The sequence below is a fragment of the Erythrolamprus reginae genome, chromosome 2 (genome assembly GCF_031021105.1).
Source record: "Erythrolamprus reginae isolate rEryReg1 chromosome 2, rEryReg1.hap1, whole genome shotgun sequence".
Classification (NCBI taxonomy): domain Eukaryota; kingdom Metazoa; phylum Chordata; class Lepidosauria; order Squamata; family Dipsadidae; genus Erythrolamprus; species Erythrolamprus reginae.
In genome coordinates this window covers 294,870,573-294,897,066 of record NC_091951.1, presented here as the reverse complement: position 1 = coordinate 294,897,066, position 26,494 = coordinate 294,870,573, and the positions used below count along the sequence as shown (strand labels likewise).

General features: G+C 38.0%; 1 protein-coding gene across 2 annotated transcripts in view; it reads left to right on the top strand.

Annotated features, from left to right (window-relative positions):
* COMMD10 (COMM domain containing 10) overlaps positions 1 to 17,133 on the top strand; it is a 72,698-nt gene extending 55,565 nt beyond the window's left edge. Inside the window, exons 6-8 of one of the 2 annotated variants that reach the window (XR_011558334.1) lie at positions 9,854 to 9,998; positions 15,921 to 15,980; positions 16,675 to 17,133. Coding sequence is in view for 1 of the 2 variants with exons in the window: in XM_070742909.1 (XP_070599010.1) it covers positions 15,921 to 15,980; positions 16,675 to 16,713 (99 nt within the window). In the remaining variant the exon portion in view is untranslated. The remainder of the gene's footprint in view (positions 1 to 9,853; positions 9,999 to 15,920; positions 15,981 to 16,674) is intronic. The other variant, XM_070742909.1, reaches the window with a different exon arrangement.
* The last annotated feature ends 9,361 nt before the right edge of the window (positions 17,134 to 26,494 follow it).

Genomic DNA, 26,494 nt, shown 5'->3' with positions numbered 1-26,494 from the left:
CTAATGCGCGCTAGTGCTGTATTATGGCAACGGCTTGCATGCCTGCAGGTATGGCTCCACCTGTGACACGTGTGCTATAGGTTCACGATGACAACTCTAGAAGCTTTTTTGTATTTTTTGTAATTTTTTAACTACTACTTGTTGAAATCTAAAGTGCTAGTGAAGAAAGAAAAATGTTAAGGAGGTCCAACCCATTTGAGATAGGCATCTTTTTTTAAGAGCATACTGCAGATTGATTGCTCTGAAACTGGCTTTTGAGATGTCTTTCCTTTTCTCTTTGTTCTTTGGTCGTTAATACTTGCCTTCCTTTTCTTTGAAGACTAGAATACTCATCAGATATTTGTGGTACTGTTTACCTCATGGCAATTGCTGCACATTATTTTAATGCCCAGGAAAATAATATCTTCAATATCTTTTTCTTTTTCCACATTGCTAGGAAGATCTTTGATGTACTGTAGCCTCAATGTGTAGAATAATAGTAGAATAATCACAATTAATTTGAAATAAGAATTTGAGCTGAGTTCATCTGAGAAAGATTCAGACTGACAGTTTGAAGAAAACAATTTGGCAGCCCTTTTGCCTTATGTCTTCTACAGAGAGTCCCGACTAATAATATTATTTTTAATATATGTTGTCTGTTACTGACCCACATTGTTTAAAATATATATTGATTGTAAAGTACCATAAGTGTTTAGATTAAAAAATTAATTTGAAATCATGTATGCCTAACATCTACTTTAATAAAGCCTATAGAATAAAGCTAACATCTTGTTTCCAAGAACTAGCTAAATGCATTGCATGAAATGCCAGTTTTTTAACTTTTATATAGAGGAATTGATACTTGGTCACTGAAATTAACTTTCTTAGAATGGACAGAAATGTAATCAACTGTTTACAGAACTGTAAAAAAAAACATAAGCCATTTGATGATTAGAGATAACACTTATTTTCTCTGGTTTTTTAACAGCATTTTGGTTTTTTTATTTATTTTAGGACACAACAAAATAACACATGCATACCAAACTATCATAGCATTTGTTCCTGTATCAGGTGTTATTAACACTTGTAGTATTAGTATTAGGCTAGCTGTATCACATTAGCATGATGTCAAAATAATAACCAATGTAATTAAGAAAATGCTCACTTTTTATTTAAAATTACAATACTGTTTTTTCCTTTCTAGAAACCTTATTGTGATTGTTTCAGCAAAAATAAAAAGCTGTGTTGAGGTTCAATATTGGCTTAGACTAAATATTTTTAATGTGTAAAAACAATCCATGTATCTCATTTACCATAAATTCTACCCATTCTATATATTCTGTTCAAAATACTAGCCAGAGCTATTTAGTTTCTGAATGTAAACATAATTCTGGATTGTTTTTAAGGAATGTTTTTCTTTGGTTTTTAATCTGTGATTACTTTATTGTACTATTGCTTTAATTTTAGACCTATACAGTGGTACCTCAAGATACGAACCCCTCGTCTTACGAACAACTCGTGATACGAACCCGGGGTTCAGCAAAATTTTGCCTCTTCTTACGAACTTTTTTTGAGTTACGAACCGGCGTTCGGAGACTGCTGGGAAGCCGCGCGGCTGTTTTAAAAGGTGACAGCCGGGCGGTGGGGCTTCCCAGAAGCCTCCCGAACGCCGGTTCGTAACTCGAACAAAGTTCGTAAGAAGAGGCAAAATTTTGCTGAACCCCGGGTTCAGTTCAGGAGGTTGCTGGGAAGCCCCCCAGGCCGGCTGCGACCTTTTAAAACACCCGCGCCGCTTCCCAGCTGTCTCCCGAAGCCGAACGCGGAAGTTCGGCTTTAGCGTTCGGCTTCAGGAGACAGCTGGGGAGCGGCGTGGGTGTTTTAAAAGGTCGCAGCCGGCCTGGGGGGCTTGCCAGCACCCCCGAACCCCGAACCCGGGTTCGGAGGGGTGCTGGCAAGCCCCCCAGGCCGGCTGCGACCTTTTAAAACACCCGCGCCGCTTCCCAGCTGTCTCCCGAAGCCGAACGCGGAAGTTCGGCTTTAGCGTTCGGCTTCGGGAGACAGCTGGGAAGCGGCGCGGGTGTTTTAAAAGGTCGCAGCCGGCCTGGGGGGCTTGCCAGCTCCCCCCCGAACCCAGGTTCAGGGTTCGGGGGGTGCTGGCAAGCTCCCCAAGCCGGCTGCGACCTTTTAAAACACCCGCGCCGCTTCCCAGCAGTCGCCGAAAGCCGTTTTTTTGCGGGGGGGGGGTTTGGTTGCACGGATTAATTGACTTTACATTGTTTCCTATGGGAAACAATGTTTCATCTTACGAACCTTTCGTCTTACGAATCTCCTCCTTGCACCAATTAAGTTCGTATCATGAGGTATTACTGTACTTCTTTAAACGTGGACAGTGCTGTATTTTATAACTGAATAAAATAAATAATATTTAATAGATGGGTTTTTAAATTTTTTGTATATGCAAACAGTCTTTGCAGGTTTTTCATTTTTTTGTTGTGAACGTTACAGCTAAGTTATCATTCCAGTGATAGTCTTTCTGTTTGCATATGCAGACTTCTTGGCACACCTGCTCATTAGCATTGCACTTAAGACTTTCAAGGATTCCATTAGTTCCCTAACCTAAGATGTATGTCATCTTCCATGATTTACTAGAAATGACTCGGGAGACACAGTTGCTGATGCCAGAGTTCAGTTTGTCATCTATGTTTTCGTCTTTGGACTTTCTGGGGGGTTTTTTCATGTCAACTCCCACTTGACTTCATAGATCTTACTGCAACCAGTGCTAAAGACTTCATCAATTCACATTTATTAGTCTTCCAACAGAGAAGATAAGTTACTGCCTTTTAAAAAAAAAAAGGATGCAGTTATTCTGAACCTGTAAATGAAGTTCCGCTTCTTTGAATAAATGCAGTGCTATTTGACTAGATAACTCTGTTACACTGAATAGATGGAACATTAGTTTATGCCAACTTGATAGCAGCCACTGCACAAAGATGGTATTAATGCAATAACATGTGCATTGCATCCCTATTTCCACATTTGATCTATTTTTAGCAAAGCTGTTGTAGAACAATGGAGCAGATGCGAGAGACTGTGGGAATTGCTTCCTCTTTTTCCTCAAAGAAGGAAACTTAGATTGTTTAAAGGCTTTGCACTGCCAGAGATGACAATCAGAATGGGTCCGTGTTTGACATTGCTCCTGCAATATGGAAAGATAAGGAAGAATCTAGAACTAGAACCGGGTACTGTGAAAAATTGGTTAGCAAGGGCTAATTTCAACCATGTCCTTTGGGTACCTACTGGACTTGTCCAAACTACAAGTGATGGGTTAGATAGGACTTCCCATTTTCATTATACCTGAAAGAAAGGAACTGCCCAATGGGGATTGCCCATGGTCAGAGTCTTGGGTCATTTACAGTCTGGCCAATTATTCACCAGTATTTTGGGAATCCATTTGTGAATCATTATGATAACAACAACAACAACAACAACAACAATAATAATAAGGCATGCTATAACTTCCTGAGTTCAGTAAGTTTGAGGCATTTGGCCAGGGAAGAAAAGACTTATATCCTTTTAAAAAGAAGTAACAGAAATGGTGATCTTGTAATTGAAAAAATATAAGATTGTATAAAAATTACACAGTTAAATTATACATTAAAATTATACAGCCGTGGATATTGCCTATCTGGACTTCAGCAAAGCCTTTGATACGGTTCCACATAAAGAGCTGATGGATACATTAGTGAATATTGGACTTAATCCCTGGATAGTTCAGTAGATTTCAAGCTGGCTGAAACATAGATATCAGAGAGTTATTGTTAATGGCGAGTATTCTGAGCAGAGACAGGTTACAAGCGGTGCCACAAGGGTCTGTTCTGGGTCCTATTCTTTTTAATATGTTTGTGAGTGACATAGGGGAAGGTCTGGTAGGGAAGGTTTGCCTATTTGCCGATGACTCTAAAGTGTGCAATAGGGTTGATATTCCTGGAAGGGTCTGTAAAATGGTAAATGATTTAGCTTTACTAGATAAATGGTCAAAGCAATGGAAACTGCAGTTTAATGTTTCCAAATGTAAAATAATGCACTTGGGGAAAAGGAATCCTCAATCTGAGTATTGCATTGGCAATTCTGTGTTAGCAAAAACTTCAGAAGAGAAGGATTTAGGGGTAGTGATTTCTGACAGTCTCAAAATGGGTGAGCAGTGTGGTCAGGCGGTAGGAAAGGCAAGTAGGATGCTTGGCTGCATAGCTAGAGGTATAACAAGCAGGAAGAGGGAGATTGTGATCCCCTTATACAGAGCGCTGGTGAGACCACATTTGGAGTACTGTGTTCAGTTCTGGAGACCTCACCTACAAAAAGATATTGACAAAATTGAACGGGTCCAAAGACGGGCTACAAGAATGGTGGAAGGTCTTAAGTATAAAACGTATCAGGCAAGACTAAATGAACTCAATCTGTATAGTCTGGAAGACAGAAGGAAAACGGGGGACATGATCGAAACATTTAAATATGTCAAAGGGTTAAATAGGGTTCAAATAGGAAAGTGAACACAAGAACAAGGGGACACAATCTGAGATTAGTTGGGGAAAAGATCAAGGGCAACATGAGAAAATATTATTTTACTGAAAGTGTAGTAGATCCTTGGAACAAACTTCCAGCAGACGTGGTCGGTAAATCCACAGTAACCGAATTTAAACATGCCTGGGATAAACATATATCCATTGTAAGATAAAATACAGGAAATAGTATAAGGGCAGACTAGATGGACCATGCGGTCTTTTTCTGCCGTCAGTCTTCTATGTTTCTTTGTTTCTATGAATAAAATACTATATCACTAAATATCATAACAATGTTCTGCAGAAGTTTTATGGAAGAATTGTGCACATACTGACATGGGAAAAGATTTGAGGTTCAAATAGCTTTGGTGCAAAAAAGCATATGAGAATGAAGCACAAAGACAGTAAACTTACGATACAAAGTTCATAGACATTAAAAATAACAGAATCCATGAATTGAACTAGCCGCATATCTTACAACAAAGAACCATGATAGTTTGCCTATCAGTAGTTGTTTTTTTTTACTTCAGAGGGGAGAGATTTCTCCAGATCATTCTCCAGCAATGTTTAACTTGATATACGTGATGTTGTACATTTAGAGTTTTAAAGTCTCCTGTTGGAGCACTGCTTTGTCCTGGAAATTACACTTTAGCTTCTTTTATTATTACGGCCTTTTTGAGTGACATATCATTATCAGTGGCTACTTCCTAAAATTTCTGTTTGCATCTAGCAGTCTTGACTGCTGCTGTTTGAACAAGTTTTGATAACTGGAAAATGCTCTTGTCTTCTGGAGCTGAAATAATATAAATTGAGTATATAAATAGAACTACATATTTTGTCCGAGTGAATACTTCTTTCACTGATTTTCAACTAATTTACAATGTTGTCATAACATTTTGGATTTTAATTCATGGAAGGTTGGTTGTCGTATGATACATTTATTATATTGTTTTATTTGTTAGACGCATACCTTTCATCAAAGAATCTTCTTCCAGAGCAGTTTTTATTTCTTGTCAAATAATTTTAATAATTACAAATAAAAACTAATCCAAACTATCAAAAATACTAATACAAAAGAAAAGAAAAAAAGTTCCCCCTTCATCCCAGCAAGTGAAAGCGATTTAAATAGCTTAATGCCATTTTGAAATACTGTACTACATGAACTCTCTTCTGCCCACGTTTCGGCCGGCCAGGAAGGACGTCTTTGTGACGTCAAAGCTCCGCCCATGGAATTCCCTATTGGGATTCCCCACCTCCTTTCCAGCCTCCCGACCGGCCCGACAGCTCCGCGACTCTTTTGAAAAGCTAACACCCGGGCAGCGGGGCTTCTCAGCGTCCTCCTGAACCCGAACACCAACCCCGAACTTTTGCCGAACTTCCAGGTTCGGTGTTCAGGAGAACGCCAAGAAGCCCCCTGGCTGTTTCAAAAGGCGACAGCCGGGCGGCGGGGCTTCTCAGCGGCCTCCCGAACCCGGAAGTTCGGCAAAAGTTCAGGTTTGGCATTCGCGTTTGGGAGGACGCCGAGAAGCCCCCCGGCTGTTTCAAAAAGTGACAGCTGGGCGACAGGGCTTCTTGGCGGCCACCCAAACCCGAACTTTTGCCGAACTTCCGGGTTCGGTGTTCAGGTGGCGGGTTCGTAAGACGGAAAAAGTTTGGAAGAAGAGGCAAAAAATTTCTGAACCCCGGGTTCGTATCTCGGATTGTTCGTATGGTGAGGGGTTCGTATCACGAGGTACCACTGTACTTAATTGTATTCCTTCCCTGAATTTTTAAGAATCTTATTTCTTAACCCCTTGAAAAATAACAATCATTTTGTGAGATGGCTTGAATTAAGATAATATGACTGTCCCAAAAGCACCAATGTTCTTCTGTGGTTAAGGGTCGAGTCCCAGTCTTGCACCTTAATTAGTCCAACACACTGAAAAGAGACAAGAGTGAAGAACCTACTAGATATGTCTCTTACTAGTAGAACCTACTAAATATGGTGAAATAACATGGGAAGCTTCTGATTCCACTTGGATACAGATCAAATCCAGTATCGTCTAGTAATTGTGCAATACCTTTACTGGCAGTTCCAAAAAGAAGCGAGCTGATGAATCTATTTTAGTCCAAATTTTAACATCAATTTCTGTCAGTGCGTTGGCAAATACTGTATTTTAAAGCTGAGTCACAAACTTTCAATTGATTTTGATCTACACTTATTTTATGCCCTGCTTTAGAAATAGGATATGCATTGATATTTTTTTTGCCTAATTGACATCTTAGAACGTTCATGACTATTCCAAAGCAAGCTAACTTTGGACCCCTAGTTGTATATCATGTGTGTGTGTGTGTCTCTGTGTGTGTGTGGTATGTGTGTGTATATATAATTAGTTTAGTTTAGTGTAGCTTAATATATATTTTGTTTATTATTTATTTTATTTATTAGATTTCTATGCTGCCCTATTTCTTGGACTCAGGGCGGCTCACAACAAAATAATACTTAATACTGTGTTCCCTCGATTTTCGCGGGGGATGCGTTCCGAGACCGCCCGCGAAAGTCGAATTTCCGCGAAGTAGAGATGCAGAAGTAAATACACTATTTTTGGCTATGAACAGTATCACAAGCCTTCCCTTAACACTTTAAACCCCTAAATTGCAATTTCCCATTCCCTTAGCAACCATTTAGTCTATTACTCACCATGTTTATTTATTAAAGTTTATTTAAATTTTTTTTTATTAAAGGCGGACGAAAGTTTGGCAATGACGTATGACGCCATTGTATTTTTTAATTAATATTTTTTAAAAACCGTGGTATAGACTTTTCGTGAAGTTCAAACCCGCGAAAATCGAGGGAACACTGTATGTAGAAATGACAACATTTTTGAAAAGCATTAGCTTGCCCTTTTGCTATAAATTCCTTCATTATTCTAGAGTTTAAGCAATGATGTCCTTTAAAAGATGACGTGGTACCTTAATCCATTCCTCTAATTAAAATATTACTGTTCCAGACAAATAGAACATTGCTGAAGTAGGCATTTTGCTGTTTTGATTCTTTTCTCTCTCTCAGATTTCTAGGTAATGTAATTAAGTTTCCATGCTTTTATAGTTGATACAAGATGCTTGGAGAGAAAAAAAATCACAGTCCATTAAAAAGTTCAGTTTTTAATCTGTAACATATCATCGGAGAAGATGAATGCTGATACAAGTATACTTGAATCGCTGGTTTTCTTTTTTTGCTTAGTTGAAAGAATCAGTATTACAGAACAATGACAAGCCTTCTTAATGAGTTTCAGAAGCAGCCCTAATCAATATATTTCACAGGATACCCTCAGCTAAGCTTTTTCCTAGTGATTCTTAAAATGGTATTGTTATATTTTGCCACTAATGGGTAATTTATTCAAATTCAAATTTAAAAAGTAGTAACCTGATTTGTTCTGTGTGTTCTAAGAATATGAAAAAGAAAGAAAGAAAAATGATGCCGTTTGAAGGGCCAGGTTAAAAAAGAAAGTAAATTGGCTCATCGTTTTACATCTAGTAGTATTATAATCTTATAAATACATTAACATTTATTTACTTAAACCTTAGGTATTTATTTACCTTTGTACAGTTTCCCATAAAATCTGTTGTAGCAATTTACAGACATATTTTAAAACAATAAAACAGTTACTCTCAGACATTGCATTAAAAGGAAAATATTTATTTCTACCCTTCACACAAAAAGGCCTGGATGAAAAGAATGATTTAACTGTATGAGTGTCTTGACTGTTAGGATTGAGGATTTCAAAGTGCAGTAGTCACCATTTAGAAACCTCATCTCTAAGTGACTGCATGATATTATTCACAACTTATGACACTCATAGCAAGACCTCTATGCACAATGTTCTTGCCCTTTATAAAAGAGAAAGCACTCTACTAGACATCACAATCTTATATATCTGCATACCAGATTATGATTTTTTTTAATATTTGACACAGCGTAGTCATGGAGCAACCTGTGTTATTTGCAATACGGTGATCCCTCGAGTATCGCGAGGGTTCCGTTCCAAGACCCCTCACGATAATCGATTTTTCGCGATGTAGGGTTGCGGAAGTAAAAACACCATCTGCGCATGCGCGCCCTTTTTTTCATGGCTGCACATGCGCAGATGGTGGAGTTTGCGTGGGCGGCGGGCGGCACCCAGGGAAGGTTCCTTCGGCCGCCCAGCAGCTGATCTGCTCCGCAGCGCGGCAGCAGCGAGGAGCCGAAGATGGGGTTTCCCCGTTGCCCAGGCAAAGGGGAAACCCCATCTTTGGCGCCTCGCTGCTGCCGCGCTGCGGAGCAGATCAGCTGCTGGGCAGCCAAAGGAACCTTCCCTGGGTCTTCCCGCCGCCCAGGCAAAGGGGAAACCCCAAGATCGCTTGCCGCTTGCCCGTCACCCGCCCGGCTGCTCGCTTGCCGCTTGCCCGTTCACCCGCCCGCCCGGCTGCTCGCTTGCCGCTTGCCCGTTCACCCGCCCATCCAGCCGCTCGCTTGCCGCTTGCCCGTCACCCGCCCACCCAGCCGCTCACTTGCTGCTTGCCCGTCACCCGCCCGCCCGGCTGCTCGCTTGCCGCTCGAGAGCAAGAGGGGGAGAGATAGAGAAAGAGAGAGAAGGAAAGAAACAGATGAGAGAGGGAGGAAGAGAGTGTGAGAGAGGAAGAAGCAAGATAGAGAAAGAGAGAGAGAAAGATGAGAAAGGAAAGGAGTGACGTCATCGGGTGGAAAAATCGCGATATAGCGTTTCACGAAGATTGAGATCGCGAAAATCGAGGGATCACTGTAGTGGCGAATATCTGGAACTTGGGTATAGGTTCTCCGAAACTTCACCTTCAACTGTGTGATCCACAAAGGAGTTTAACCCAGATATCTATGATTACATGGGGAATACATTGGGGGAAAATGCAATGTATTCTTCAACAATTTGAAATATCTACTTGATCCCTATGTTTCTTCTGAATTTAAACTGTAGACAGCCCTTCTTCTTTTCCTTCTTCTTCTCCAAACTCCTATAATTGTAGAGATCTATTCCAAGCTACCAATGAAGTCCTGGCTCATAATAATTTGAATTGTTGTTTATCTTCAAACAAATAAAAAAAAAAGAGATGGCACTAATTAAAGAAGTAGTGTAGATAATGGGTTTTTTAAAAATGTTTTTAGTAGAAATTTAGATTTGTTGTAAACTGTTTTTTCACTTTGTTGTGAGCCGCCCCGAGTCTGCGGAGAGGGGCGGCATACAAATCTAAATAAATAAATAAATAAATAATAAGGTCATTTCACAAAATGCTAAATAAAAAAATTAAATCTACATGTTGTCCAGATTCCTATGATGAAATAGATGCCTAAGAGATGCTGAAGTCATCAGCTTCATAACGAGTTGGGATTTCAGCCGATTTTTTTTTGCTTCAAGTCTGGCATCTATTATATAAAATCAGCCTTCCCAGCCGAGTGCACTTTAAAATAAGGTCAGTCAATCAATCATTCAGAAAACTGAGTTTGCAGTATGAATGAATAATATGCAGAAGAGAAAGTAATTAATTATTGATAGATGAAACGTAGCTAAGCAGGTTATCTAAAGGAGCATCTTCTCCTATATGTATCTACCTAGACATTAAGATCATCTAATGAGGCTCTCCTCCAGGTCCTCCACCAAAGCAGACAAGGTAAGACTCTACAAAGGAGAGAGCCTTTCTATTCTCTTTAGGGCTTTTTAAAGGTTAAACCAGCATTTAGAATTGGATATGGAAATGGGCTATCAGCCACTGTAAATGACAAAATAATGTCCTTATGCAGAAAATAAGGAACATGATCTTGATTTTTCCATAATTAAAGTGATGATGAATGAACTATAACTAAGTTATAGATAGATGATATTCAGAAAAGGCTTAGACAGATACTTTCCTATTTCACAGGAGTATAAGAAAGGTAAAGAGGCACAGCCCCATCAAACATTTAATATACTGTTCTATCAACAACCCCAAATAGAGAACCATTCCTTTAGAACTGGATGTAAAACTCACTGCATCACATTGCCACCACATGACATATAGTGATGTTTTTTACCTTTGTGGAGCTGTGGTGGACATGACCTGTGCACAACGCATCTGGCCTATGGACTGCCAGTTTGACATCCCTGCTTCACAATAATTGGAAATAGCTCCATGACAGGGCATCATCATAATCTGGACTAATATGCTATCCACAAACAGTATTGACCTTCATCCAGACCATTCTCCAGCTGAAGCATTAACTCAGGACACCAACTACCAACCAAATGAAAAGGAAATATAGAGCTAGGTGTCATCCTTCTATTGATGGCACCTGAGCCCACTTCAGGATAACCTCTCCAGTAGTTTTATAGAGATGTCAAACAGCAGAGGGAGTAAAATGGAGCCCTGAGGAATTCTATAATTTCGAGGCAGAAGAATAATCTCCCAGCACTACCTTTTGGAAATGGTCACCCAAGTAGGAAGCATGGAAGTATTATAGTACATTGTATGTATGTATGTATGCATGCATGCATGTATGTGTGTGTGTGTGTATTGATTGATTGATTGATTGATTGATTGATTGATTGTATTTATATGCTGCCCCTCTCCGCAGACTCAGGGCATTTTACAACATATAAAAGAACAATGTAACATAATCTAATTAATTTAAAACAGTTAATCTAAAATCCCCATAGTATTAAAATCAGTCATTACAATTCACACAACAAACATACACTACATTCGTTTGACCAGAGGGCTAGGGCCTAATGGCCCCAAGCAAGGCGGCATAAATGAGTCTTGAGGGTGGGGGCATGTGGATCTCTGGGGAGAGCTGATTCCAGAGGGCCAGGGCCCTCACAGAGAAGGTTCTTCCCCAGGCCCCAACAAGCGACATTGTCAAATTGATGGGACCTGGAGAAGGCCGACACTGTGGGACCTAGCCAGTCGCTGGGACTCATGCGGAAGGAGGCGGTCCCGCAAGTAATCTGGCCATTTAGTACATTGTACCCTCATATCCCAACTCTGGTAGTCTACCCAAGAGAGACCATGCTTGATGTTCAAGAAAGCTGATGAGAGTTCCACAACGACTAACAGGATGGCACTCCTCCATCTTTCTTCTGGCCCAACAGTCAAGACGGTTTCTATTCCATAAGTGTCCTGAAACCAAATGGAAATGGATCTAGAAAATCAATTTCATCCAAGAACAAATGTTCTCTACATTCACTGTTGAATCAACAGTGTATGAGAAGTTTTAAATTTCCTAATTGTCAAGTGGTTCCCATCTAATTTTAATTTGAAATATAAAGCAAACCTTTATGTTAGCCGTTCAAATAATAGTATTTCTGTTGTATAAAAATAACTTGTCTGAGATTTTTCTTTTTATTTGTTAAATGTATAAATTTTAAGTTATTTTCTTGTATAAAATTTTATATTTATAAACTGTCAACTTTTTGGCAGCTTAGGAGCACATACTATCCAGCACCAAAATTAATTTGACAGTTAAGCAAACTGGTTACCCTTTTATTTAGTGTGAATAAATAGCAATATTTCCCAAAATAGAGGTGCAGTTTAGTTTTTGGAATTAAATGAATATTTACTCAGATGGAGATGACAATCTATAGCATTGCAACACTAGTATTTTTTTAGAAATATATTCTCCTTTCCTGCAAGTTGTTAACTTATTTTGGGAATGAACAAAGTGTTTATCATGTCATAGTAGACTATCATAAACTTATTTTCATTTTGTGAGCTATCAGAACTTTTTACATACGCATTTCCCTATTAAAAAATATTTTATGTTCTTTGTATAGAAGATAAGTAGGAATCAGGGTGGGCTACTGCCCGGATCGGGGTGGGGGATGCAGTGAGGTAGCAAAAATGGAGCTCCACCCCAAAGCACCCAATTTGCACAAAAAGATGTTGAAAGAAAATGCAGGACATCCTGCATAAGCCACACCCACAGTGTGGTAGTAAAATTTTTGGTAGCCCTTCAATGGTAGGAATCATTACAAACTGCAACTCTTTTCTAGCATTTCTATTTTAAAAAAATTCTGAACTCCAATTTGACCATAATGCTTTATTTCCTTCCTTATTTAAGGTTAGATTCTCATATAAATATAAGTTTCCTTTCATTATTAGGATGAGACATTTTTCTGCAGAAGAGAGGAGGCGGCAGTGAGATGGGCATGTTGGTCCTAGTTATTTTATGCTTCTTAATATCAATTTCAAAGTATATGTGTTGCTTGCTTACCTGGAAATCATTGGTCTAGTGACAGAACTAGCATCTATTTTACTTTCTTGCCATGAACAAAATGCCCACTAAAGGAATTGCTTTAGTTTCATCCTTCATTCTTTCATATCTACACAATGGACTTTATATTTTAGTATTCTCAACTTACGACCTTTCATTTACTAACTATTTAAAGTTAGGATGATGCTGAAAAAAGTGATTTACCACTGGTCCTTCATTAACAACTGCTGCAGCATTCTTGCAGTCACTTGAACATATTTCAGTGCTTGGCAACCAGCATGTATTGATGATGGTTGCAGCATCCCTCACATGATCATCATTTGTGACTTCCCAGCTGCTTCCAAAAAGCAAAGTCAATGAAAGTAGCTAGATTTAATTAACAACCCTGGCCAAAAAAATAAATAAAAAGGTTGTAAAATTTTGTTCAGGTTACTTACTTACTTACTTACTTACTTACTTACCGTATATACTCGAGTATAAGCCGACCCGAGTATAAGCCGAGGCACCAATTTTTGCCACAAAAACTGGGAAAACGTATTGACCCGAGTATAAGCCGAGGTTAGAAAATGCAGATAGATAGATAGATAGATAGATAGATAGATAGATATAGATAGATAGATAGACAGACAGATAGACAGACAGAAAAATAGATAGATAGATAGATAGATAGAAATAGATACAGATAGATAGATAGATAGAAAGAAAAATAGTTAGATAGAAAAATAGATAGATAGAAATAGATACAGATAGATAGATAGATAGATAGATAGATAGATAGAAAGAAATAGATACAGATAGATGGATAGATAGATAGAAATAGATACAGATAGATAGATAGATAGATAGATAGATAGATAGATATAGATAGAAAGATAGATAGACAGACAGACAGACAGATAGAAAAATAGATAGATAGATAGATAGATAGAAAGAAAAATAGTTAGATAGAAAAATAGATAGAAAGAAATAGATACAGATAGATAGATAGATAGATAGATAGACAGACAGACAGATATAGATAGAAAGATAGATAGACAGACAGACAGATAGAAAAATAGATAGATAGATAGATAGATAGATAGATAGATAGATAGAAAGAAATAGATACAGATAGATAGATAGATAGATAGATAGATAGAAAAATAGATAGATAGAAAAATAGATAGATAGAAAGATAGACAGATAGAAAAAGAATTCCTGTCTAGCTCTGCCTCATAACACATTATTAGATCCTATCCAAGCAAGGACAGCAACTACCACAAAATACCATTTTTTAAACAGTTTAAATCCTTTCAAAGGAGGGGGAGGAGAATCTGACAGCAGGGGGCCTTTTTAATCCGACTAAGGGCAATGCAGAGAGAGCATGGAATAGTTACTCACCATTGCTTTTTTCCCCTTGGTTGTAGCAAATGGCTGCCTTCTTTGCTTGAGCTAGGGAGAGGAACTACGGCGTGCGAGAGGAACTACGGCGTGCGAGAGGGGACAAAAGCTGGTGCCTCCTCGCTCTGGCTCAAGCAATGGCGCCCTCGTGTGGTGACTTTGTCAATGACCCGAGTATAAGCCGAGGCTGTGTTTTTCAGCCCATTTTTGGGGCTAAAAAACTCGGCTTATACTCGAGTATATACGGTACTTATTTATTTATTCTATTTTTATGCCGCCCTTCTCCTTAGACTCAGGGCGGCTTACAACATGTTAGCAATAGCACTTTTTAACAGAGCTAGGCTATTGCCCCCACAATCCGGGTCCTCATTTTACCCACCTCGGAAGGATGGAAGGAAGGCTAAGTCAACCTTGAGCCGGTGATGAGATTTGAACCGCTGGCCTTCAGATCTATAGTCAGGTTCAGTGGCCTGCAGTACAGCACTCTACCTGCTGCGCCACCCCGGCTCATTGCTTAACAACCATCTTGGCTTAGCAACAAAAGTTCTGCTCCCAGTTTTAGTCATAATTTGAAGATTAGTGTAGTTCTAAATTCCTAATCTTTATACAAACCTTGGGATGAATATTATGCGAATAGATATTTTAGGCTGATTGAATGAAGTGACCCTTAATATGCCCAAACCTCAAAGTAAAATGAATATACATAGGATCTTACAATTAAAATGAAAAATGATCATATTTAAATAAATCAAAAATGAAAAATAAAATGAAAAAAGTTGAAGTAATAGCAGAAGTATAAGATTAACAGGTGTCCAAAGTTTACTTGACCAGAAAAACTTTACTAGCCAAAAATCTGTTAGGAATAGAAGATTATGTAAAGTTAGAATGTTGGAACTGAGTTAGAAGACATATGGCCTACTGTGCAATTCCAGGTAAATTACTAACCTACTAAGATAGTAGAATAGTGGTGCTTTAGATATTCCTGAGCAGTTATGATGAAGAATATTGTATAGTTAGTACAGAATTACTGTATTTATAGAAAAATTAACATTATTGTTTATCTCAAGTGAAATATGACATAGGCAAAGGTTATAGAAAATAAAATAAATAGTTTAGAAATGCAAAACACAGTGTTTGCCCAGCCATTAGCCAGCAAATTGGAGATTTATTGGTGTAGAAACCATCTGCCTTATTCACTGTGTTTCCCATCATGAGCTGCTTTTGTTTTTAATATTTTAAAATATTAAATTTTAAAGTAGTTTTTTGTATTAAACTTTGGGTTGGAGGTCTGGGTAATTTCTATAGAGAGTTCAGCATGATATGATACTAACAGTTAAATTATTGTGAAATGTTAAGTCAGTGCTTGCATATCACAGTACTGAATCAGTCAGTGCAGTCACATGCACAGCCTCTAATGTCTTGTTATAATGACATTGTAACATCAGTAAACATTGGACATCTGGCAGAGATGGTAGTATCATTTTTTTAAAAAGGTGTCTCTCAAAAAAGATAATAAAATCATTTCCCCCCTAGCCATTTATTGTGTTATGACTTAGAGAATAACTTACAAAGAAACAGATAAAAATGGGAATGGGTCCTTTTGTGTGAGTGTAATCATGCATATATATGGTGTGAAAAAATGTTGCTATTTTTACATGTTCTATGAAGGTTAAAATAATTACAGAATTACAGTAATGGTTTGCTGTAGGTATAGCAGCACTATATTGCGTGGACTAATTTATTGCCAATCTTTTTGTCTTTCACAGATTATGGAGAAAATATTTGTGGAATTCAATCATAAAGAACTGTTTGAGTTCTATAACAAGGTCAGTATTGGTGTTTTAATAGATTTTTTCCAGCGTTTGATAACATTTCCTTTGCTTTAGGAAGACTTTATTTAATCAATCAGTTGTGAGTTGTTCTTGCTTGTAAAACACATAATGGCTTCCTCCCCCAAAGCAAAGGTCTTCTGAATTATATTTTGTATATACTGTACAGGGTTTACATTTGCTGTTTCAAATGGCTTTGAACAAAGTGGTGTTTACTATAACTTGAACCAGCAAGTTCTAACAAGAACCAAAATGACAAGAAATTCTGAAACGCTTAAATCAGTAAAAGATACTTATTTACATTATATAGGTGATGAATTTATCCACTAATATCCATAGGTTTCCAAATTGCAAACATATATCAAAACATTTATTTACATTATGGTGATGAATTCACCCAGTCATATCATAGGTTTCCAAATGGCAAATATATATCAATAAAACCTATTTGTTTACAGTATGCAGGTGATGAATTCATCCATAGGTTTCCAAATTGCAAACATTTATCTATATATTATAAATGATCACTGGACTATTTTTTTAAAAATTGACTTTAATAATGGGAAAATGAGGTGTTTTGTTTTATTAATGAACTATCATCAATGTGTGGTTATATTTAATTTGCATATTTTTTATTATTTATCATTTTTATATTCCTAAATATCTTTTTTGTTTTATTTTGATCAAATAGTTGGAAACCATACAAATACAACTGGATTCGCTGACGTGATAGTACATGAAGACTAATTTCTCCATCACATTCCAACTGTTTTGATACTGCAGATATAATAGCTGAATATATTTGCTGAAATACTCAATGGATTGCTATCAATAAGTTTCTTTAATCATTCACATTAGGTAAATGAAATCATTGTTAAGAAAGTTTTGGTTATACTTGACTACATGGTATTCAACCTTAAGTGAAGCAATGTACTATATTATTTTGCAGACTTTTGAATTATGAAGTCTGCAGTTTTTATTTTTCATTTGCATTGTGGATGGCAGTTTATGTAATACTGTAGCATAATAAACTACATGTAATCATTATCCAAAATATGCTTAAACAGTAGAAAAAGATAATTAAATTGCTACAACATTGGCTCCAATACTGATACCTTACCCATAAAAACAATTGTACAAATACTCTTAACTTTGGACTATTTTAGTTTATTACTTAATGCTTTTGTATTTGCTGCCAGATTTTCCAACTATGACGAATAGCAAGGTCTGCTTGTTTTTGAATGCCTCAGTGATTGCTTAAACGCTTTAAAGGACAATTGCCCTCTCACGCATCAAAAGAGAATAATGAGAATTTCTTAACAAATTCAGTTGTTTACTTGATGAACATTTTACCACCAAGATTTGATTTTGTAGATTCCCAGCTTGAAAGAAATTAAAAACAAAAACAAAAACGAGGGCCTTTTTAGTAAATTCAAAGCAGCAAGTCCCGTACTGCAATGATGGCGGAAGCTGTTGCTGATGCAGATTTTTGATGTGACTTTTAGGGTTCCTTAATGGTAAGAAGCTGATGAGTTATAATGCACATACTATTGTTCTGTTGGGCTCTCTGGTACACTCCTCCCAAAAATTCACAGGTACAAATTTCAGACACACACACACGTTTGAAAATTCAAAACAATGTTCTTTATAATGAAAATTCACTTAACCTAAGCCCTCTTTTGGTATAGCAAAGAGCACTCGTCTCCAAACAAACTGGTAATTGGTACAAGTCCTTTATCAGTTCTGTGATACTTAGCTTGCAGCTGTGAGGCAATTCACAGCCCTTCTTCTTTCACAAAGTGAAGCACACTTTGCTCTGGTTTAGTTTCAAAGCGGGGAAAAATCAGCACACAAAAGGTCAGTCAGTAAAGCAGCCATGAAACACAACGATCAGATAATCCTCCACAATGGCCAAACCTCACTAATTATCACAGCTCCACCCAACCACAGGTGGCCTCATTTTCTTTGATAATAATCTCTCAGTTGTTGTTGCCTATGCATGGCTCTCCGCATGCGTGGCTGTATCATTAACTCTTGTTCTGAATCCAAGGAGGAGCTAGATAATTGATCTCCTTCTGAGCTGTCTGCCCCACTCTCCTCCTCCCTGTCACTCATGTCTTCTTGGTCAGAGGAGCCTTCATCATCAGATTCCACCGGGGGGGGGAGGCCTGCAGCATGTGGATGTCTCCCCCACATCCACAGTCCTTGAGGCAGGAGCTGGGCCAGAGCTAACCACAACACACTATATTGCTAATTAGAAAATGTAACTTACTAGGGATAATCTTTAGCTTTTCCTAGTTTTCCATAGGTTTCTCCTTTTCATTCAAAAAGTATCTGTTGGGTGCACAAATAAGTGCATTTAACAATACCAATTAAAAGTCCTGGCAGAAGGTTAAAAGTCTCTGCCAAGTATCTTTGGTGTAATAATTGATTGACTTTGCTGTGGTATATCTGGGATAACATACTTAAAGTAGGATTAAGCAAGTTTCAGAAATAATATGGGAATGCATTGGGCTTCAGGTGAACATATCAGCACCTTTTTGATATTTAATTAGGGGACTCCACTTTTTTTTATTTAAATGCATGCATCCCTTAACTGGACCAGTAAAAGGAAAATGTTTTTAAACACACACACACACCACCTCATCTCAAACTCAGGTAGTTTATTATTGTTATGCAGTTGATTTGGAGAGATGCTTAATTGAACAATGCTAGAAAATGCCATTCAGTATAAAGTGGACCCAACAGAAGGATTAACTTTATCTCTTTGATATAAAAGGTAGGAGTTTTACTATCATGTGGAGGAACCTCCCTCCAGATCAGTGACAGAGTGATGTGAACAAATACAGAATGCTTTGTACTAGGAATTGAAAGCTCTCCCTGTGAACAAGGAGCTTTGGCTCACCCACAAGCGGACAATCAAAGCCAGTGGAGAAGCTTTCCAGATGTAATGATTAGGCTTCTATCACAAGGACAAGGAGTCAAAAAGCCTTTCCCTCTTCAGAGCAGTGAGCCATGTTCTTCCTGTCCTCTCTCTAGCCATCACAGTAAATGGCAGAGTCCAGTGAAGAGATTGTAACAACCCGGGTGGGCTACTGGCCAGACAGGGGGAACCCAGTGCGGTAGCGAAAATGGAGCTCCATCCCAGAGCACCCAATTTGCACTGAAAGATTTTGAAAGAAAATGCAGGGCGTCCTGCATAAGCCACTCCTACAGTGTGGTAGTAAAAAATTTGATAGCCCTTCACTGTTAGCAACACAGAAAAACCACATTGATTTCAGAATGACACATCTATCTTTGTTTTAAGAGTTTGCAATCATTACCGTAGTGAAGGATAGACATGTTGAGGAAGCAGATGTCTTGACTATAACTTTGGGCAAGACTCCTTCCTCTCTTGGCAGAGGGTCTGAGGCCAAGGCTTGAAACAATTCTGATCCTACATCTAGGTGGCCTTCCAGATAGATACTAACTGATGAACTAAGATAGATGATTTCTGCAACAGAAAACTCTTCCAGCTGTATCCAATTCTGCAAGGAAGTGGTCATATAAGTGAATCTCTTGCTTCCTGTTATTGATATAGTGAATGGAGAATTATGGATCTTAGATTTGAATAGCTTCTAAAGAGGGAACCTTACAACATGGACACAAAGAAAAATGAGGTCTCCAGCTCTAAGAGAATGAAGTAGCAACTTCTTCACCAGCACTGTCTTAGCTGTGTGTATAGATGCACACATGATATGGGAAGATAATAAAAGAGACAGCACAAAACTGGGCACAAGTGGCTGTATTGATATTTGAGTGAGCAGTAATTCTCTAATGGCATTGTCATGGCTGACATTACCTGTGGATGGTATAGCTATTTATACAAAACTGGAAAGGATTTGAGGACATAAATGCCTTTGGTCCTATTAATGGTTTGGAGTAACAATTGAATTAACCCCAAAGTTTTATTTTTCTTTGCTAGTTTATGAATAAACATAATGTAGGTCAGTGTAAAGCAATGTACAGTAACTGAAATATGTTTAACATTCTAAAACTTATACAGGTTGTATTTATAGGGAGAATGTGTAATATTAGATTATTGACACTTAGGAATTATGATTCAGGGAGAAATTAGTTTGCAATGTTCAAGTCAAGCCATTATCGATTGCACATTAACACTTCTGCAACTTTCTGCAAGATAATGCATTAATATTTCTTCAACTTTCCTAATTTGATTAAAAAAATACCCACACATGCATTGCACAAGGACTTGTTTCTTTCATTAAAATCAGTCTAATTATTTGTGTAAACTCTTAAATTCACTTCAAATTCAACCCAGTCAATTAGGAGTAATCTTTAGTTTTGCTCTACCTATTTTGTAAATATGCTCTACCTATTTTGTAAATTTTGCTCTACCTATTTTGTAAATATGGATATATACAATCAGTAAGCAAAATTAATTTTGAGACACAATTGGAAACAAGCACAAAACATGCTGTTGATTTGTCTAGTTTCATTTAGTTTGGAGATTATGATACACTGGTAAATTTATCAGATTATTAAAGCTATACAGTTTTCTACCTTTCCCTTATATATAAATTCTAAACAGTCAGCATTCAAGTCTTTCAGTTCATGTACATTTAGGCTAATGTACTTTAAGAGTATTTGCAACTCAACACACTAAATTCTGTTAACATGATTGATAATTTTAAAAAATGGATGTATGGATGGAAGTCTTCAAATAACGTATACTTTAGATGTATGGATGGAAGTCTTCAAATAACCTATATTGTAGATTTTTGAGGATTGGGAAAAATAAATGCTTTCATATTGCATGCTTTAGCAGTCTGTGCAGCATTGACTATATTCTTATTAAGAAGAAAGGAGCTAAAACAATTTCAGATTTCCAGAGACTCTTATATTTTGAAGTATAGTGGTACCTCTATCTACAAACGCCTCTACCTATGAACTTTTCTAGATAAGAATCGTGTGTTCAAGATTTTTTGCCTCTTCTAAAGAACTATTTTCCACTTACAAACCCGAGCCTCTGAAACTGTAACCAGAAAAGGCAAGTAGAAGCTTCCGTGGGGCCTCTCTAGGAATCTCCTGGGAGGAAACAGGGCTGGAAAAGGCAGGGAGAAGCCTCTGTGGGGCCTCTCGGAATCTCCTGGGAGGAAACAGGGCCTCCACCCTCCCTGTAGTTTCCCCAATTGCACGCATCATTTGCTTTTACATTGATTCCTATGGGGCAGCATACAAGTCTAATAAATTATTATTACATTATTATTATTCTACTTAAGGATTACTTCCTTCTATTTCCCTTACAATAAAAACATTGTAAGATGGGTTGGATTGAGTGAGTAACTGGCCCATGGTTACCCAGTGGCTTTCATGCCTAAGACAGGCCTGCAATTCAGAGTCTTCTGCTTTACAGCTTGGTGTCTTAACTACTAAATCAGTGGTACTCAATCTTTTCTACACCATGGACCCCCCTTTAAGTACCTTGTATGGCCACTAACCATGACCACGGACGCCAAAGACATAACTCACAATTTAAATCATAACACTTCTAGCTTTCATAGACCTACTGTGGCAACATTATTCCTCTGGAGTCTGTGAACCACAGGTTGAGAACCACTGCAGTAGACTAAACTAGTAAAAGGAAAAAAACACTAGACATGATTTTCTTGCGGAAAACATCGTGTCCACTTCCAGTAGCTAGCGAACAAGATGTACTTAACAAGAGGATGTTGAAGGTCTGAATATATGGCACTTTGTGCTTTTTATCTTTTTATTAATTTTCCAGGTTGTTTTTGTTTTATGTTGCTTATTAACAAATTAAATTTTTTATTGGTTGGTTTGAAACCTTGGAGAGCTGCTGCCAGGGTAAGAAAAACTGGATTTGCTGGCCAAGAATTTGCTCATGTTCTTTATCAAGACCTAAGTTCCAAGTCTCAGCAAGCCAAATGAAACAACATAATTGTGTACAGAAATGCTAATGGTAAAAGCACAGCTATAATTTTAAGAAGCTAAATGCCACTTTGGTTTAAGCAAGGCTAAAACGGAATAAATACAACAGATAATTGTATTCTATAGTTATGTAGAATTTATGAAATGACTAAAGCAAAATGTCTGCCCAATCTAAAAATATGAATTATTTCCAGAATTTGTGATAATTTATGTTGAAATGTCAAAACCAGTGGGAGCATTTTTGCATTAAGCAGGCCTGAATATAAATCTTAAACTACTGGATATCTTATTTTTTTATTTTTGCTAAGTTATATAGATATAACTTATCATCAAAACTAAAACGGTATAATTTGTACTCATTGAACACATTAGAGGATTCTTCTTCATGATGTTAAACATGTGTACTGGAGAACTGAAGAAATTCTGTTATTTTGAGCATTTAAAATTTATCTGAAATAGTCATTAAAAGTGTTTGGCCATTATACCAGAATTAACGTGGTAAGTCTAAGAAAAGAAAGAATAATTTTTTTCAAGAGTTTTATTTAAGCAGACCTCTAAAAGCCCAAGAAATTGATTTTTAAACAGATGAATAGGCATAAACGTTTTTAGCATGAGTGAATTCTGAGAAGAATTTTCTATCTGCTGGAAGGCCACGTTAGACCTAGACCTACACTTTTACAGAGATCACTTAATTACTGCTCTTCTTAATATCAGCTTGACTGGGGCAAACCTGGAGGACACTTGATTCACTCAGCAATTATTATATGGCTTTTTAAAAGCCTGTTTTTGATGCTTTGTTGTAATTAGAGCCTTTTTACCTCACTCTTTTTTGCCTCCTCTTTCTCCTCCTCCTCCTCCTCCTCCTTTCTTCTTTCTTTCTTTCTTTTTTTGTATTGTATGCTTAATCTTGTTACTTGTTGTGGCCTGTCTACATCCCGTGCAGCTGGTCACAGATCCTGAGGATCGAGAGATGATTGTGGCCTGGTACCCTAGGCCCATGTACCTGGCACCTGAGTCTGGATAGCAAGGATGTGGTATTAGGCTGAAAGCCAACCAGGACCTTCTGCACCTCCTGAGGCGCATATTCAGAAGAGGAGGAGCCTCTTGATGCTAGGGTATGCAGAGTTGCTAAAAGGCATGAGTGGCTAAGTAAGAGTAGGTATTTGCATGAATAGATCTCTAGAACAATTGGTCACGTCCTTAGATTATTTAAGGTTGAGCCCTGGGACACTTCAGTGTGGAAGTCAACTTTCATTATGCTACAGATGTCTGCTCATATTTCTCTCTTCAGATATTATTATTTCAATGATGAATTATGAACTGGGGAGTTGGGCTCAATATCTCCAGGATTCCTGGCAATTTAGAGTGAGTCAGTTAATGAGAGCTATCTGAGAAAATATCTGAGTTTTGGTTTCTGTTTTGGACTCTAATTAGCAGCTGGCACCAAATAGACCTAGTTCTTATTTCTTGCATTGTTGCTGGATTTCTAAATCCAAACGTCCCTGCTCCTAAAATATTAGAATTACATGCTTAAATCTTGTAAAATCAGTGTGTGGGGGCCTCTTTCTGGCGGGGGGCTCATTCTTGGACAGAACATTAGGATTGCAGCAAGCTATAAACACTTGAAAATGAAAATAAAAAGTGCTAATTGTGTGACCTCTAAAGGGGAAGGCAGGCTTTGATTGTTTTGATATTCATAGTCCAGTTTCACTGACCTGCATATCCACTTGCTTTCTTCTGGAAAAGATCAAATGGGAAGGAGTCCCTCAGTAACAAGAGATAACAAATTATCAATACACACCCCACTATACATAAATTGAGACCCCTTGCTTATTGTGTTTCGGTTGGGTTCTGTTTCTGTAAATTATGCTATGTCTAGTTTGGCCACAGTATACCATTGGTCAGTGAAATCTCTAGAATTTGTCAACATTCACGATTAATCTGAGTGACGTGCCAGCAGTATCTTCCAAATGAAACAAGGAAATGTACATTGTGTCACAATGTTGCATTAATTCAATGAAAAGGTTAACATCATATTTATTACTTTGTATTTTCTGGCTGTAAGTTCTGTCTACAATTAGATTAGTAAGGAAGCAATCAGCACAATCAAAGTTTGCAGAAAGCAGGTACCTCTATTGCGTACTTATTTAGACAATTAACTAGTTACTGTAATTAATTTTGCAGAATGATTTTTTCAGTGCTTTTTTATTGTTATTTGATAACAGCATTATTTCTTCAGACAAATTGTAAGTCTTAAGAAGCAATGCATAAAAAAACTCCAAAGGGATTGAGTTTTTCCCCACTCACCTATGAGAAGCCTAAAGATTCAAAAATTCAAAATCACCTCGAGGCTCGACTACTGTAATGCTCTCTTCATGGGGCTACCTTTGAAAAGTGTTCGGAAACTTCAGGTCATGCAGAATGCAGCTGCGAGAGCAATCATGGGCTTTCCCAAATTTGCCCATGTTACATTAACACTCCGCAGTCTGCATTGGTTGCCGATCAGTTTCCGGTCACAATTCAAAGTATTAGTTAGGACCTATAAAGCCCTTCATGGCACCGGACCAGACTATTTCAAGGACCGCCTTCTGCTGCACGAATCCCAGTGACTAGTTAGATCCCACAGAGTGGATCTTCTCCTGGTCCCATCAACTAAACAATGTCGCTTTTATTTATTTATTATTTAGATTTGTATGCTGCCCCTCTCCGCAGACTCGGGGCGGCTTGGCGGGACCCTGGGAAAGAGCCTTCTCTGTGGCGGCCCCGGCCCTCTGGCACCAACTCCCCCCAGAGATTAGAATTACTCCCACCCTCCTTGCCTTTCGTAAGCTTCTTAAAACCCACCTCTGCCACCAGGCATGGGGAAATTGAGATACTCTTTCCCCCTAGGCGTTTACAATTTTATGCATGGTATGTCTGTATTTATGTTTGGTTTTACAATAAGGGTTTTTAACTGTTTTAATATTGGATTGTCATATGCTGTTTACTACTGTTGTTAGCTGCCCCGAGTCTACAGAGAGGAGCGGCCTACAAATCCAATAAAATCAAATCAAATTTCTATTTAAATAGATTTCAGAGCCAATTTTAAGACAAATTGGGTTTCCCCCTTTTTTGGACATTCTCCTGCCCCCCTCTCCAATTATTTGTATTGTTACATATTCTAATTTTCAGGTTCAACTAAATAAGCCCTTTTCTCCAGTAGCGAAACATTGAAATCTTTTTATTGGATTATAGCCACTGGTGGCACTTAACTTTTTGCTCTGTTTATTTCTCTGTATTGTTATCTCCAGTAATGCGTAGCTGCAGTTGTTTATTATCTGAAGAACATCTTTTGTGCTTAAATTTTTCTCAACCAAGAAACTAACATAAATGCCTCGAGCAAAACTTCATCACTTTCAGCATAATTTATTTAAAGGAGAGAGGTATGAATAAAACCGTAGGTTCCCATATATGTCACACTGAGTTCCTTTGGGAAAATGCAAGATATGGGAATGGCAGGTAAAGAACACATGCAGCTATATGATGCTTCAGTAGAAGATTCAGTAATGAAAGAACAGAAGCCCATCATTTTGGAATAAGATTTCCTATTTTTATGATCATAAGAACCAAGAGGAAACAGCTTAGGATAATGAAGCATGAAATGCTGGCATATTGTGTCTTGGGCCTCATGGGCTACTTTGCTTGCAGTTCTGTTTCTCTGAACTGCTGAGGAATTGAAACTAAGCATGAATGAGAATTTTGTCGATTGGGTGATGAGAGCTGTGATTTATTAAATTCTGCTTAATGTGGAATAAAACTTCAAGGAGAGAGCTTCATTGGGAATATTGAGAAATATAATTAGGAGGAAGGGAAAAAAAGTCCTAGTGAGGAAATCAATCAATCAAACAAATAAAAAAAGTTTGCATTCATAGAAAGTTTTATTAATGCATTAAAATTGTGGCCTCTATTGATTTTAAAATGTATTTTTTCTCTCTCCATCTCTGCCTCCCTTCCTCCATACCTCCATCCTTTTTCTCTTAAGTTCCAGCAGGCAGAAAATTGATTTAAAATGCTATTAACAATAACAATACAAACATTTTGTGGTGACAATGTCATAAATTTGTTCTGTCTGGGTACCCCCAGACTTCAACACCAACTGGAAAAAGCAGCCAGACACGCTGGTAAAAGCAAAAGCACTTTATAGTTTGAAAAATAAACACAGAGAAAAACCTGTTCTTCCCAACAGGCAGGCTATGAGACTTCACAGCAGAGTCCTGATGGCCAGACAATACAGCAGACTTCTTGCTGGCACACCCACCACTGTAGAGAATAAGACCCACACCTCCCCCCCCCCCCAAGGTTTCAGTATTCAAAGTCACAAACCAGAATTCCAAGACGCCAAAGATCACAGCCAGGTCCCAGGACTCCCAAAGATAATACTCCACAAGCCAGGAAGGGTGGGTCTGCCTTTTCAGCCTTTCCAGAGAGCACCACACCCAAACCCAGCTGTTGCCTCTTTAGTGCTGAAAGTACCTGGCTAATTGTCCCCTTCGTTGTGTTGCTCTTCTCTGCCGGAGATC